The 15278-nt window shown below is 35.5% G+C and overlaps 1 protein-coding gene across 1 annotated transcript; it reads right to left on the bottom strand.

Annotated features, from left to right (window-relative positions):
• Nucleotides 1-2481: 2481 nt before the first annotated feature.
• Nucleotides 2482-10299, bottom strand: LOC114195474 (uncharacterized protein C57A10.07). Its single transcript, XM_028085960.1, has 3 exons — nucleotides 9330-10299; nucleotides 3217-3341; nucleotides 2482-3016 (listed from the first exon to the last, which is right to left on the bottom strand). The coding sequence occupies exons 1-3, from the start codon at nucleotides 9922-9924 to the stop codon at nucleotides 2696-2698; spliced, it is 1041 nt and encodes a 346-aa protein (XP_027941761.1). The 5' UTR covers nucleotides 9925-10299; the 3' UTR covers nucleotides 2482-2695.
• Between the last annotated feature and the right edge of the window lie 4979 nt (nucleotides 10300-15278).

Below are 15278 nucleotides of genomic sequence, written 5' to 3'. Positions count from 1 at the left end.
CCAACTAAAAGCAGGATAACCGATTACTTAAGAGTTTACAATCTAACAACTACGAATACAGGGGCCATAGCCCTAAAGAAAACATGAAAAGAAGAAGCGTGAGATCTAGCCCAGATGGCTAAGCTGCTGGATCACCGTTTCCCTGCTGACCACGAGAACTTCGCCCATCTGCTCCCATCAACCAAGTCGATGATCATCGCAAGAAAGAACAGCCACATACATCACAACCATGCAACAAAACGGGTAAGCTAGAGCCAATCAACATATTCAACATGCAATCAAATATATTCTCATCATCTCATCCACATAGCAACCAAACATGTTATGACTCTTCATTCAATACACTACGACTCGACTCGACTCATCCGGATACGTATAACTCAGTCGGATTCAGCGGATGCTTGCACTTGTGGTGGATACCCCTGCTCGACCCTGAGCTGCTCGATCCTGAGCTATGTGATACCAGTGTTACAATGAATCAAAATCTCTCCCACCACAAGGTTAGCCCTTAGTGAGTTTCAGGCCTCCTGCTACTCCCACCACAAGAGTCAGTCCGCTCTAAGTGAGACTAACTGGCTCCTCGGAGCGTCAGGATGTAACCTTACCTTGAATCCTTACCTAGTTATACAGATGGGGCACCACCATGAACACCCACTAGCAGGGCCATGGAATTACGTCCCGACCACTGAAGCGCGACCCCGGAGGTCTCACCTAGAGACCCCAAGGAATTACATGCTGACACGGACTAACGTTTATAATTCAGCAATAAGAGAATATTGAATTATATTTTTCAATTTCATATCAACCCTTGAAGTTTAATCCTCATATCAATCACATCTCAAATCCATACCTTCGATCATCACCACCCCAATGAGTCTGGGGCCTAGTCTCATGTCAATATCATGTTCCTTTAATTTCAAACCACACATTCTTTTCTCACGCTAAGCCTCATACCAACCCATTCATCCACAATTCATGAATCATGCCAAAAATATGCTTCATGCCCCATTACATACATGTTCATCATCATACAATCATACTCAACCAACATGGATCACTCGGGAAACATCAAACATCCAAATCACAACACTGTCTCGCCCAGCATCTCGCTCAGGCTGAGGGGTCTCGCTCAGGCAAGACGTGCTCGCTCAGGCGAGCCTCCCCCTCGCCTAGGCGAGAGCGCCAAAAACAAGGGCATGGGCAACACGGGATCTCGCTTAAGCGAGATCCCTCTCGCTTGGGCGAGTTGCCTGCTCGCTCAAAAGTTGAGCGAGCCGCCTGGGCGACTTTTCGCGCAAAAAATTTAGGCGAGCTCCCTGTTTCATCTCGCCTAGGCGAGATGGACTCGCTTGGGCGAGATTAACAGGTCTCGCCATTGTTCTTCACTGCACAGCCATGTTCTTCATCCAAACAACTCATGCAATACACTCTTACATATCAGAACGAAATATCACACCATAAAATCAGCAACCAACTCATACACGGTTCAGAATAATGACTCGAAACTAAAACCCTAACTTCCCGTACCTGGAAAGCGGCTTAACAGAACTTCGACGCGGGACCTTGGAGCACGGCAGTTCGAGAGACGGCTGGAAAAAACTGGCGGAACGACTGAACAGTAGCAGAACAACGTTATTATGGAACCTTAAGTGAAGGAATACAGAAAATAACTCTTACGTGGAAAAGGCATGAGATTGGGGGATCACTTACAAGGAGCAGAAAATAAAAAAAACGGAGCTTGAGTGGACTTGTTCGAGATGAAGAAACGAACCCTAGCAGAGCTCTTTTTGGTGAGAGAGTTGACGGCTGCTTTCTGAAAGAGTGAGTATGAGATGGGATTAGGGCAACATAGCAGGGTTTATATACGTTGGGCCAACCCTTAGGCCCACTTACAAGGGCAGCCCACTAACGTTAGGGCAGAAATAAAAAGGGGGCCTTACAATGGCGACTCAAAAACCTCTTTTCTATATTTTATTTTTTGGTTCATCAATATGCATAAATATTTTGTGAAAATTTCATACACTTAAGTTTGCAATCTTATGATTTAAAATTAATATATATATATATAACATTTTTTAAGATCAACTTTAACAATAAATTCAAAGCCATTTTAGTAAATAATTAAATTAAACAATTTAATTCTTTCTTTTTCACTCATAAGTCACAGCTTCTACAATCTTTTCACTCATCTCAACTCAGTTATATTCACTTTCATTATCTAAAAATAACCTCACTTTTCATTCCTTTTTCCCCTCTTTTCCTTCCATTTTCATCCATCCTAGTGCAAACAAAGGTGCATTTATAACATATTCAAATGTAGAAGGTTCATATGTAATAAAAAAACAAATAATTTTTGTTTTCTATTCCTTCTATTTCTTATGAGTAATAATCATGATGAATTATTAAGAAAATAAAATAAGCAAAATTTCCCTCGATATGTACATTGCAACATATCAAACTGCAGATCATGAAACGTGGACATATGTTTTTGAACCGTCTTGAGTAACTGATAACTTCAACAAATCTCCTCACACAAACATGCAACACTTTGATCTACACAATCTGTCATTATATCTCATCAACAAAATTTAATCTTCACATTATCTATCAACAATTTAGTCCAATCTGGAATCAAATGTAATTTGTGTTTAATATCTGTATTTGTTAGTATACAATTGTATAAGTTGAGTCATGTTTACTGTGTCCATGGAAGTGCATCAGAATAAGGATTTGGTCCACAATATTTGAATAAAGCTTCAATTTCAGGGCACCCATTGGGATAAGGAATTGAACGATGAAAAGGGTCACGCTTTAGTTTCTTGTGATAAAGTGAACCTCGACAGCCATAAGGGTCTTTTTGGAACTGAGTTCTAACCAATTCCTCACCTTTTAGAGCAGCTGCTTTTGAATTTGATGTAGCAGGAGTACCAGCATAGAAGAACCTTGACTCTGGAAACCCAATAGCAGATCGATGTAGATGTGCAAATCTTTTTTCCTTGAAATCATAACTTACAACCTGATTTCCAGATTCAACAAATCAGATTGAAACATTTTATTATATATTTTGGTTCCTTTAAAGACAGAAAAGAATGGAGGAGTAACATATTTGATCAGTTAAATCAGCATTTGGAAGCAACTAATGAATCTAACCAGTAAAAGCTTGCAATGCAATAAAGGAATGAAATGCTTCATTTCATATAAGAAAGAGTTACATACAGTTATATTTTGGGGATAGGAACCAGTAAGCTCCCGGAATCTACAGACACTAAATAGAAGATTTTCAAAGCTGTCACGAGCATGCTCCTCTGTCAGTGCTCTCCATTTCACACTTTCTTCCTTACCTACAAACAACCCAAAAGTATGACATCATTTCTGATAAAAGTTAATTTGAAAAGCATATGCATATAAGCTAAAGCTCAAAGATGGTGAAATCCATATCAACAGCAGCCTGAGAAAACTCACAAAAATGATGCAGGAGAAATTCATCAAGCTAACTTTATATCCATTGTAGGTCCATGGCACAAACCATTAATCAGAACAAAAGCCGTTGAAACTTCAGTTTTGTATCTCTTCCTAAATCATTAACAAGGCCAGGGAAACATTTTTTACAATACGAATGTCCCTTACTGCACTTCCTTTCTTTTCCTATTCAAATAAAAATTCCCTTTGATTTTTTATGCTTTCAAATCGCAGAAGTTGGACTCAAATAGAATGAGTTCACCCAATAAAATCAAATGTTTGCAATATTGAAGTTGCTTTCATAAAGTCAACTCATTAGATTTTAAAATTTACAAGCCTAATTCATGCACTATTTCTATTTATTCAGACCAAATTGCTCAACTCGTGAAAGTTGTAGTATATGAAAATACTATATTCATAAACCTGTGCATGCATTAAAAATAATATAGACAAGAAAAATAATAACTTATAATAAGTCATAAATAGTGAGATCCAATACATAACACAACTGAAAAAGGTTCACAATTTATAAAATTACTCAACAAAATTCATAATTTTCCAATACAAACAAACTATTCAAGGTAAACATTCATATTAAAATCAGGATAGTCATCCTCTTCCAGATAACACTAACGATTATTAATGTCATCTCCATCACCTTCATCCTTGTCAGCAATTAGAGGAACCTCTAAATCAGTGCTGTTAAATTCGCGACTAAAATCACAAACTTGCATGATCCTGCAAGTTTGCACCTCCCAAGCGAGCTGACGTGGAGGGTGGATCAGAATCTGGTTGGATCGGGCAATTCTTTGAGGTTGCTTGTTGGATTGGAGATCGTGCATCGTGTCGATCTTTTGGTGTTGTGATGTTAGGGTTTGACGATCCATTTTTATTAAAACTGACCCGACCAAACCCAAAAAGCCCAATATTCATACCTTTTTCTGTTAGGGTTGTGTTTCACATCTCACAAGCAGAGGAGAAGACACACGAGGCACATGCTTCACCATGGTCTCCTGTGATCGCCACCCTCACTGTCATCAGCGCTCTCTGTCCTCGCTGCCTATGCTACTCTCGTTGCCCTTGCAGTTGCTGTAAACTCAGTTCTTCTTCTCGTTTTTTTTTTCTCCTTATCTTTGGTGGTTGTACTCATTTAGAATTTGAAGAAAGAAAATGGCATAAAGTGGTTTAGGTTATGCTCTTAGAAGAGGTAGTGGAATTTGAGCAAGAACTGATCCTGCATGGAGTCATTATGTTTCTATTGATGGGAAAGCAAGAAATGTGAAATGTAAATAGCGTGAGAAAGTATTATCAGTAGAATTTATCAATTGAATCATCATCTAACATGGACTTCAAAGGATGTTGGAGTTGGAGCATGTATAAGTTCCTGAAGATGTTAAAAAGTTAATGTTGGAGGTGCTTTCTGGGCTGCTGCAAAATTTGATTAAAAAATCAATATCTAAAGAATTTGAATGGGATAGTAGTACGGGTGATTCAGAAAATGCTAGAAAAAGACTAAGTCAAGAAGAGAGTGAGGAGTCGTCAAATATTTTAAAGAAAAAGGGGACTAAAACTACTATCAATTCCATTTTCAAGAAAAGTCAAAGAGAGGATGCATATATAAAGAAATTGCTCTATTTTTCTACAACAATGCTATTCCATTTAATGTGGCAAAGAGCAAAGAGTTCAAGAGGCTTGAGTTGGTTGCCAATCATGGTGTCGGATTTAAGCCACCATCATACCATAAGATTAAGGTGTGAAATATTTGAAGCAACAGGGTTGAGAAGGCCAATCTGATCTTGGAAGAACATAAAGCATTTTGGAAGAAATATGGATGCACAACAATGACAAACGAATGGATTGATAGGAGGAAAAGGACTATACTCAATTTTCTGGTTAATAGTCCAAAGGGGATTGTCTTTTTTAAGTCTATTGACACTTCTAACATATGCAAGACAACTAAAAAATTTATAGGATGATGTTGTTGAAGAGGTTGGGGAAGAGAATGTGATCCAAATTGTAATCGATAATACAGCAAATTACAAGGCAGTTGGAGAATTGTTAATGCAAAGAGACAAAAGTTATATTGGACACCCCATTGCATTGATTCAATGTTGGAATATTTTGAGCAGAATATACCACTTCATCATGAAACAATAGCCGGTGGTAAGAAAATCACAAATGTACATCTATTCAAGAAAGTCTTATTTCCTTGTTGCACAAATTTATTAAAGAGACAAATTTGATAAGACCTGTCAATACTTGTTTTGCCACTTCTTTTTTGACTTTGGGATGCGTGAATGAAAATAAAAGCTTTCTTATTAGGATGTTCTCATCAAAGGAGTGGAAATCTAGTCAATTGATAAGACTAGAGATGGAGAGTTTGTGGAAAATTTGATATTGGATAAGGAATTTTGGTTTGAATTGCATGAGGGGTGCTCTTCCCTTACTTAAGATGTTGCGCATGGTGGATTTAGATGAAAAACCAGCCATAGGATTTATTTTACGAAGAAATTGATATTGCTAAAGAGAAGATACAAAGTCTTTTCAATGGATTTAGTAAAAGGTAACAATAACTAATTACCTTTCACATACATTTGATTTTCTAATTTACCCTTTTAGAATTATAGACTCTTTTTTTTTTGGAGATTAACTCATTTTTATCTTACTTAGCTATACTACCCTATAATTTTAAACAAATAAATTATAAAATCAAACAAGTAAAAGGTAATTAGTTATTATTCCTTTTACCAACTCCATTGAAGGGACTTTGATCACCTTTTTAACAATATCCATTTCTTCATAAATGAATCCCATGACAATCTTTCACGAAAGCACTTAAGAAGCTCAAAAAATATTCCATGCACGTAAAACATGGCTTTTTACTTCATTGACTTTTTTTGTTCATTAATTAGTCCCTAGCCATGCACAACCCTTAATTAGGGAAAGTGCACCCCTCATGCAATTCAAAATAACTTTCAAAATCCCTTATCCAATATCAAAATTTCCACAAGCATTCCATCTATAGTATTTACAACTTGACTATATTGCCTTTTCTTGGATGTGAACATCCTAATAACTAATCATTTATTCTCAATCAAGCACCTCGAAGTCAAATAAAAAGTGACAAAACAAATATTGGCTAGTCTTATCAAATCCGTTCCTTCAGTGAATTTGTGCAATAAGCAAATAGGACTAGTTCTTGAATAGATGTAGGTTATGATTTTTTACCACTTGTGTTGTCTCTTGATGGAGTGACATTTTCTTCTCAAAATCTTCCAACATTAAATCCATGCAATGAACTGCACAAGGTGTCCAATTTAACTTCTTTCTCTTTTGCATCAACAAGTCTCTAATTACCTTGTAATTTATTGCATTATCAGTTATAATTTCAATCACACTCTCTTCCCCAACCTCCTCCATGACATCACATCATCCTGGAATTTTTTTCATTTGTATAGTCCCCCTCTGATTAGTCCATCCATCTGTCATTATAGTGCACCCATTTTTTCTTGCAAAACAGTTTATGTTCTGCCCAAAGTTGTTACTTACTTCAAATATTTCACCCTAATTTTATGATTGTGGCCTAAATCGAGTACCATGTTTGGCAACCAACTCAAGCATCTTCTTGAACACTTTACTCTTCGCTAAATTAAATAGTATAGCAATGTTGTAAGAAAATAAGGCAATTTCTTGACGAGCATCACCCTCTCACTTTTCTTGAAAATGGCATTGATAGTAGTTTGATTGCTCACTTCCACTTTCATGAGAATACTTGACGAGTCATGAACCTATTCTTCTTGCTTTAGCTTTTGTCCGGCTTCCTCTGAATCACCTATTCTACTACCCCTTTCAAATCCTTTGAATTTTGACTTTTTAATCAAATTTTGCAGCAACTAATAAACAAAACCCAACCTTAATTTTTTAACATCTTCAGGTATTGTTATACAAGCTCCAATATCCTTTGAAGTTCATGCTAAATGAAGTTTCAATAATAAATTATCTTGTCAATACTTTATCACATTATTTACACTTCACATTTCTTGTTGTCTCATCAATTGAAACCCAATGACTCCATGTAGGATTAGTCTTTTCTCCGATGCCACTTCCTCTTTTAGAGGCATGACCTAAACCACCTTCAATGATGCCATTTTTTTCTTCAAATTCTGAAGAGGACAAAACACTCCAAATTGGCAGCAAGAATTGAAGAAAGCATTAAGAAAAAATACAGAACAAAACTCAATTGAAATGAAGGCAACAACCAATGATGTTGATGCGAGAGTAAAAGATGGTCACAAGATGACCATAAGTGTTGTGATGGCTGATGGTGGTGAAACCAGCATCAGCGACAACAGCATCAATGTTGAGATGGTTGATGAGGATGACAATGATGGTTGTTTGTGTTGTCGATAACGAGAGCATGTGCGACTGATAGTTCTTTGGTTTTGTTTGATTTGCAAATGGGGACCCTAGGGGAATAGAAAAGAGTTTGGCTTCTTTTTCGGGTCAGGTTTTTTAGCAAACAAATGAAATCTACCATTTTAATTGTTGGCTCTTATGGCCTTCTTTGCATGTGTCCAAACAAACTTTTTGGATATTTATCATCTTTTTCTCAATCAATGTTATACCAATCTCTTGTATATAATAATTTTGTCTCTTGTTATTTCTTGAGTGGCCTCACATCCATCATGACTCCTTCCTGTCCTTCATGTCACCCCTTTAAAGCGCAGTATTCACTGCCATTTAGTATAGCTTGACGGACAAACTATAAAACTCACATTCAACTCTGGTAGATACTCTGCAATCACAAATACCTCTCGAACTTTTTCTATATTATGGTCCTCTTGCTAGTATCCTTAGTGTAACATATCATAAATTTCTCTATCATTTTTGTAATATTAGTCCTAGATATTTTTTTTATTTGATTCTTTGGAAGGAGCCAAACTCCAATGCTAGTGTAGTTATACTAACTCACCAACTGCTCAGCCAAATTAGTTATATTTAAACTTATGAACTTGTTGTACAGTATCTCTTATTTTTACTTCCAGGTCAGATTCCTGCTCTCTTGTTGAAGTTAAAATGCATAGACTTTAGTGTATGCCTAGTAAGCTAAAACCCTTTGTTTCCAAAGTGTGAGCCCAAAGTTTAAGCCCAATGTTAACTATTTCCCTTCATCCCTCAATCAAGACTGTCATCCGAAAAAAAAAACACATGAAGTTAGGGATGGATAATATTTTGGATGTCCTTGAAAAGCACATCCAAGACTAGATTTAATAAGCACAGATTTATGAATGAATCTTGATGCAATCTTATACCCATAAGAAAGTTCTGCGCCTCATCTCTTGGAGAGGCCAAACTGTCATTAAAAGAAATATTCTATAACATGAAAATGTGAAAAATAATTCTACTAAATTAATATGATATTTTCTTAAAATTATAGCACTTCCCAAGGGATATGATCTTGTTGCTAATGAGAAAATATGACTATAAATAAAGAAAATCACAAATTCAATTTACTAATTCACATGTTCTTTTTCACATACATGGGTAGCATAAGGGCAACCAAAGACCAGCTTAATTCCCTACTTAATCGACCATCTTCAATTATCTCTTATCATATCAATTTATAATTTGTTTTTGGACATTAATATCTCGCACCTAGTGTTTGATCTTCCTGAGAGCCACAAACTACAAACCCAAAGCAGCAGTGCTAAACACACGACAAACATAAACAGTACAATCGGGCAATTCTATTCTATTCATTCTCCTTTGGTAATTGTTCCTAACCTGTAATCCCTAACAATAAACACTGAGCAGGAATTTAATTTCACCAATCAGACAAAATATGCTACAATGCAAGTTCCATAACTCACCAAACCACCCTTTTGAATCCGCAACAGCCCAGTAACTCTGCGCCTCGCTGCGAGGTCCCGCTTCTCTCCGAGTCTCTCCACCGCTGAACAGGAGCAAAGCAGAGTCATCCTTTGCCGCAATTTCAATCCCTTGAAGAATGTGTGTCACAAAGGTGGAAGCTTGGCCAGGATTCTTCTGATAAGACTCCAAAAACCAAGAATCCTCTTTGTCAATTTTGCCACAACTACTACTAGTATAAACAGAATGTCCAGCAACCATCACAAGGTTTTGAAGCTTGGAGAAAGGGAAATCATCAGAACTCGTTTCAGCTTTTACATAGCCACGTTGCACCCTATATTGGGTTCCATAAAAAGAGAAAATTATGACAAGTATGAACACAAAGGACAAGGCTAAGAAGAGACCCTTTAGAGGATGAAGCTTAAGGTAGTGGTGCAATCGATTCCCAAATGACTTTATCATTCTGATAGGGTGAAAGGGCGAAATTTTGGGCTTTCGGGTTCGTTTTATGGCGGTTCCTGATTCTAAGTCGAATTCGCTTCTTGGGTATGCGATAAAGGACTTGGGCGCCTGAGATCCAAAAGAGTAATTGCTCATTGTAATGGGGTTTTCTATGATTTGGGAAAGAAAGTGAAGCTAAGCAACGGAATCATTGGATCACAGTGGAAGCAAGAGCGATGACAGAGGTCACATGGAGCAGTGAGTGGCGAAAATGTGGCGTTTGAAGGCTCTAATGATTCACAAAGAGAATTGAATTGAAGGATCTGAGTTGGATAAGAGAAAATAATTATGATAATGGAGAATTGAAAGTTTTGGTTTGGTTGAATGAAATTGCAGAGAGTTGTTGTTGCAGAAGTGTGCGAGGAAGAAGAAGTTGCGATGGGGAGCAATGCAGAGGATCAAAAGAGATCCAACATCGGAGGATCTGTCTTTGTCTGTTTCGGAATCTCTATTTTTTCAGGAGAATGAACAGTTTCATTCACACAAGAAGTGGTGAATTTAATTCTTAACAAAAATAAAAAATCAATTTAATTTTTGAATGTATAAAATAATTAAACTATTTCTCAAAATAAGTGGAAACTTACTGCCTCCACATTTTTATAATAATAATAGTAATAAAATTAATTAAAAATTTATTAAGAGTTATATTGTAAAATCTCAATGGTATTTTAGAAGTGATAGTGGTTTAAAAATAGTGAGACTCGATTATTTTAATATTAAAAAGGTTTTAGTATAAATAGAATTGTTATAAACGAGTTTCATTATTTTAAAACACATCATCTCCCTAGAAACCACTTTTCTAGAGCTCTTTGACTTCTTTCTAAAAGTTTTGTCTTTCCGGTCATCTGATTGAAGAACCGAGACAGTAGGATTGATCCTCTCGGTGAGCTCTTCAATTTGGATCGATCAGTTTCTCCGTTCGTGTAAGTTAAGTTTTCGTTGTCTTTTTGGTCTTTTTCTGTTTTCTGTTGCATGTAAGCACTCTACTGCTTGCATGTGTCGTTTTATTCATCAATGAGTCTCTGCTGATCAGTGATCATAATGGTATGTCCTGATCGTTCTTGTGATGTTTCTATATGTAGATAGAGCATCATGTGGAGTTAGAGATGTTGACGTTTATAGAGTTGTTTAAGAAGGATACCAGGTAAGGGAAGTTAATGTCTGTTATGTTTCACAAACCTGTTAGGATTGTTATTATATGATTATTCTGTAATTAACTGATGTGTTTGATATGTGAATTGGGTTGTGATGTTTGAAAATGATAAATACTTAGGTTTTATCTGTTGCTTGAGAATAATTGTATGCTATGGGTGCAATTGGATGCAATTGGTGTGAATATTTTGATAGAATTAATGTTTGATACTCGAATGGTCTTTGGTGGAGGTTTTGGAGTGGTATGGATTGGTTGAATAGGTATAATTTTGCTTAAATCAGTTTCTGTAGAATTATGCATATTTGCTTACTCGCTGGGCGAGCCTACTCGCTGGGCGAATAAGTTGATCTGCAGAATTATGCAAAACACTGATCTGCAGAATTATGCAGATTCGCATACTCGTTGGGCGAGTGCTACTCGCTGGGCTAGCATGGGTCAGTGGCTAGGCTAGTGCTGCTCGCTAGGTGAATTTCCAAGTAAGAAACTTTAGACCTGGACAAGTGGCTGGGCGAGTGTACTAGCTGGGCGAGCATAAGCCAGTGGCTGGGCGAGTACTACTAGCTGGGCGAGTGAGTCAGAATCTGAAACTTGTATTTTTGGAGTTAAATTGGGTGGTATTTTAGTTCTCATAGAAGCTTTGTAATTATTATGAATGATGAGTATATGGTATGAGATTGTTTATATGAGATTGAGTTGAGATTGGTTGATGCTAACCCAAGGAGGATTAGCAGTGATTGTGGTAGTGTATGCATTGAGGTAGGGATTGTCTTGGCAATTATCCTGACGCTCTAATAACCATTCAAATTCTCAAGTAGAGAGGAATGGGGTATGTGGTGAGAGGAGAAGGAGGTCCTAGCCTAAGGGTTTTTCCTTGACCATAGGTGTTAACGGACTGACCTTGTATGTGGTAGAGTTTTGACTCTTAATCTGTCGCTTTGCAGAGCATGAGATGCCACTACAAGTGCATAACTGATTGGATCCGACCTTAATGCATGTATCCGGATTAGTTGAGTCGTAGTTTAGAAATATATGTGTGTGAATATATGCTTGTTTGTAGTTGTTAGATATATCAATATTATATTGTTTAAGAAAATTCTTTGAAAGTCATTAGCTTACCCTTCTTCTGTGTTTTTGTCTTGTGTTGTATGTTTTCCTTTTGCGATGATCACCTATTCGGTAGGTGGGAGCAGTGGTGGATGTAGTTTCAGAGACACCTCTGGAGGTTGAGGAGCCATCTTTTAGGTTGACGGAGGTCTCACTGGGAAGTTGTTGCAAGTAGTTAACTTGTGTTTAGAGTTAGAAATGTTTGGTATGTATAGTTGATATATTTATATAGTCTGATCATTTGTAAGACTGTATTAATATACTTTATACATTTGTTTATCTGTTTTGAACACTAAGGTGAAATATCCTATTTTATTAGTTTTAAGCTGTTAAAATTGGGATGTTACATATATGGAATTTATAAAATTATATATATGAAAAATAATTATAAAAGCACCTTTTTATTAGTTTTTAAAATGATTTAGTTATATATATAATAAGAATACTTGTAATCTTTTAAAATAAGATAAAACAAAAATAAGAATACTAGCTGCAGCATCGTCACTATGAAAATAAAAAACTTTGAAAAACTTTTTTTATAACCTATTTCATGTATTTCAAATTATTCTGAAAAACTCATTTTAAAAAAGAATTATGTAAGTTCTGAAAAGCTTATTCTAAAAAGCTTAATCTCGGAATATACAATCTACAAGTTATTTTTCGGAATATAAAAAAGTATTTTAATAAGATACATCCAATAAGATGGGGAAAATGGTGAATTTTCTGACTTCAGTCGAACCCTATTGATGTAGGATCATCACTTTAGCCAAATTTGCGACTTCCCATACTTGTATTAATTATATGAATTGATGTTAAATTGTACTGTATGAATTAAGAACTCTACATTTTTGGGCGTTGGTTTAAATTTCTAGGTCTGCCATGTATTAGTCGCAAAACAGAAAAAAAAAACTTTTTCATGTAATGACATTAAAATGTGAATATCTAAATTTTAGGAGTTACATTTAAGTTTAAATACTAATCTTTAACTTTTTTAATTTGTTTAATTTAGTTTTAATTGTTTTTTAATCAAATTGAATTTTTGTTAATTGAATTTTTTTTTTTAAATTTTTGTACCACCAAGCATCATTGAATTTTTTTAATCAAATACGATCTTGAATTTTTTTAATAATCATTGCACTACCAAGCATCGACCTTGCCCTCTCACTACTCATTAATTTCCTATTACTGTTCTTGATTATTACATTCTGCAGGGTTTTATTAGAAATCCCAGATCGTGTGCATTTTACTTCTTATTAACAAGGAAAAACAAAAAAGAAATTTTAAGAAGTGATGTTATAGAAAAGAAAAATAAATTAAAAGTTATTTCTACATTTGTTTTAACTCCCTTGGACCATTCTCGCTTCACCCCTTCCTTTCCCCTCTCTTTATTGTGTTTTTAATGTCTTTCTTTCATCGCTTAACTCCTTAAATTCCCTTTTGGATCTCCTAAATTATGATCATTAAAATAATTGGTTTCCATTATTTGGATAAGTTATATTCCTAAGGACTCAATTAACTTTGACCTCATACCACCCGACCATTAGTGGAACTACTTAATGACATAGGAGAGCCACGACTCTCCCAAAATTTTTGAAAATTATTTTTTACATATATTTATTTATTAAAATTATATTTATATATTATTTATATTAAGTTTATGTTATAAAAAATTATAATAAAAGATAAAATTAAAAGTTTAATGGAGATATTGATTTATAAAAGAGATTAGAGTTTTTTTTTTCTCGCTATAAGAACTTTTCATCATGCAAATTATCATGAAAGTGTGTGAGGAGAAATAAATACAAAGAGATAGATTAGAAAACAGAAGTTGAGGATCACATAGATTGAGATTCAAGTATATATTCTCGGATGATCTCTCATATATCAAGGTTAGTATCTTATTAGGATTTATATATGTTAAATTTATTATTCTTTTTAGGATGTTTCTTCCAAATTAAGTTTATCCCAAATTAGTATAAACCCTAATTATGATTTTAGGAATTTTTTTATGAAACTTGTATGAACCTTAATTATAATTTTTCCCTAAATTATTATAACCATTAATTATGAAATTTAGGGATTTTATGTTTTCTGCTGCCTATGGTAAATTTTTTGAAAGTTTTGAATTTATACAAAGTTGCTTATTTAATTAAAGTTGTATGAGTTTTGTTATGTTTTTGCATTGTGATAATTGTTATTTGTGAATATAAATTTTATCTTTTTTCTAAATAGGTGGGAGGTGATAAATTTATATTATAAAGATTATGAAAGAGTAAAAGAATTGATTCTTTTTTGGAGAGAGGAAGGTTTGTGATAAAGATGAAAAAAAAATAATCTATATTAACTAAACTTAAGAAATTTCATGAGCATCAAGAATTCAAGACAATGAAAAACAAATTTCTAAAGTTCCTAGAGTTACATATAATGAATGTAAAGATTCATTAGAACGCGATCCGGGAAAAACGTCCTTAAATTTGACAATACCCACCAAATCAAATTGATGAGGTATGAAGGGCTTATCAAAATGCTATTCATGGTTTGGTATCATGATGTAAGACCCATTTTTCCCCGCCCCTTTTATTTAAGAGCTGCCCCAGTCCATTGGGCCTAAGGGCTGGCCCAAAAGAGAAATCCTGAGCTAATCTGCCACCAACCCTAACCATTCTGCTCACTTTCGTAAAACAGATCCACTTCCTTGAGCCGCTGTCGTTTTCTTTTGCTAGGGTTTGGACCTTCACCGTCTCCATCAAGCTTGTTCGAACACATCCTTATTCCACCTAAGTTATTCCTCATCCAATACATTTCTTATGGTAACGTCGTTGTCTTGGGTCCATCTGAAGTCACTCTTAGTAACTTCGTTTTCTCTGTTCATTCATTCTCCAGCTCGCTAAACTACTCTAGGAGATGCGGTACTTCATTGTTCGTAGTTAGGACCCCTTCACTAGCTCATTTCCAGGTAAGGGAAGCTAGGGTTCATGTTTTAATTCACCCTTTACATGCTTTTGTGAAAATGCTTCTGTGAAAATGCATTGAGTGTTGTTGGGAATGAGTTCCTGGATGAAAACACGCAGAACAGTGGGAGAGAACTGATATTCTTGCCCAAGCGAGCTCGTCTTGCCTAGGCAAGAATAGCAGGAACTCGCTCAGTTTTCTGCTCGAGCGCTCGCCTAGGCGAGGGGCTATATTTTTTAGC

The sequence above is a fragment of the Vigna unguiculata genome, chromosome 8, assembly GCF_004118075.2.
Source record: "Vigna unguiculata cultivar IT97K-499-35 chromosome 8, ASM411807v1, whole genome shotgun sequence".
Classification (NCBI taxonomy): Eukaryota; Viridiplantae; Streptophyta; class Magnoliopsida; order Fabales; family Fabaceae; genus Vigna; species Vigna unguiculata.
Note: the sequence above shows the minus strand (reverse complement) of the source record. Positions and strands in the feature narration are given on the sequence as shown.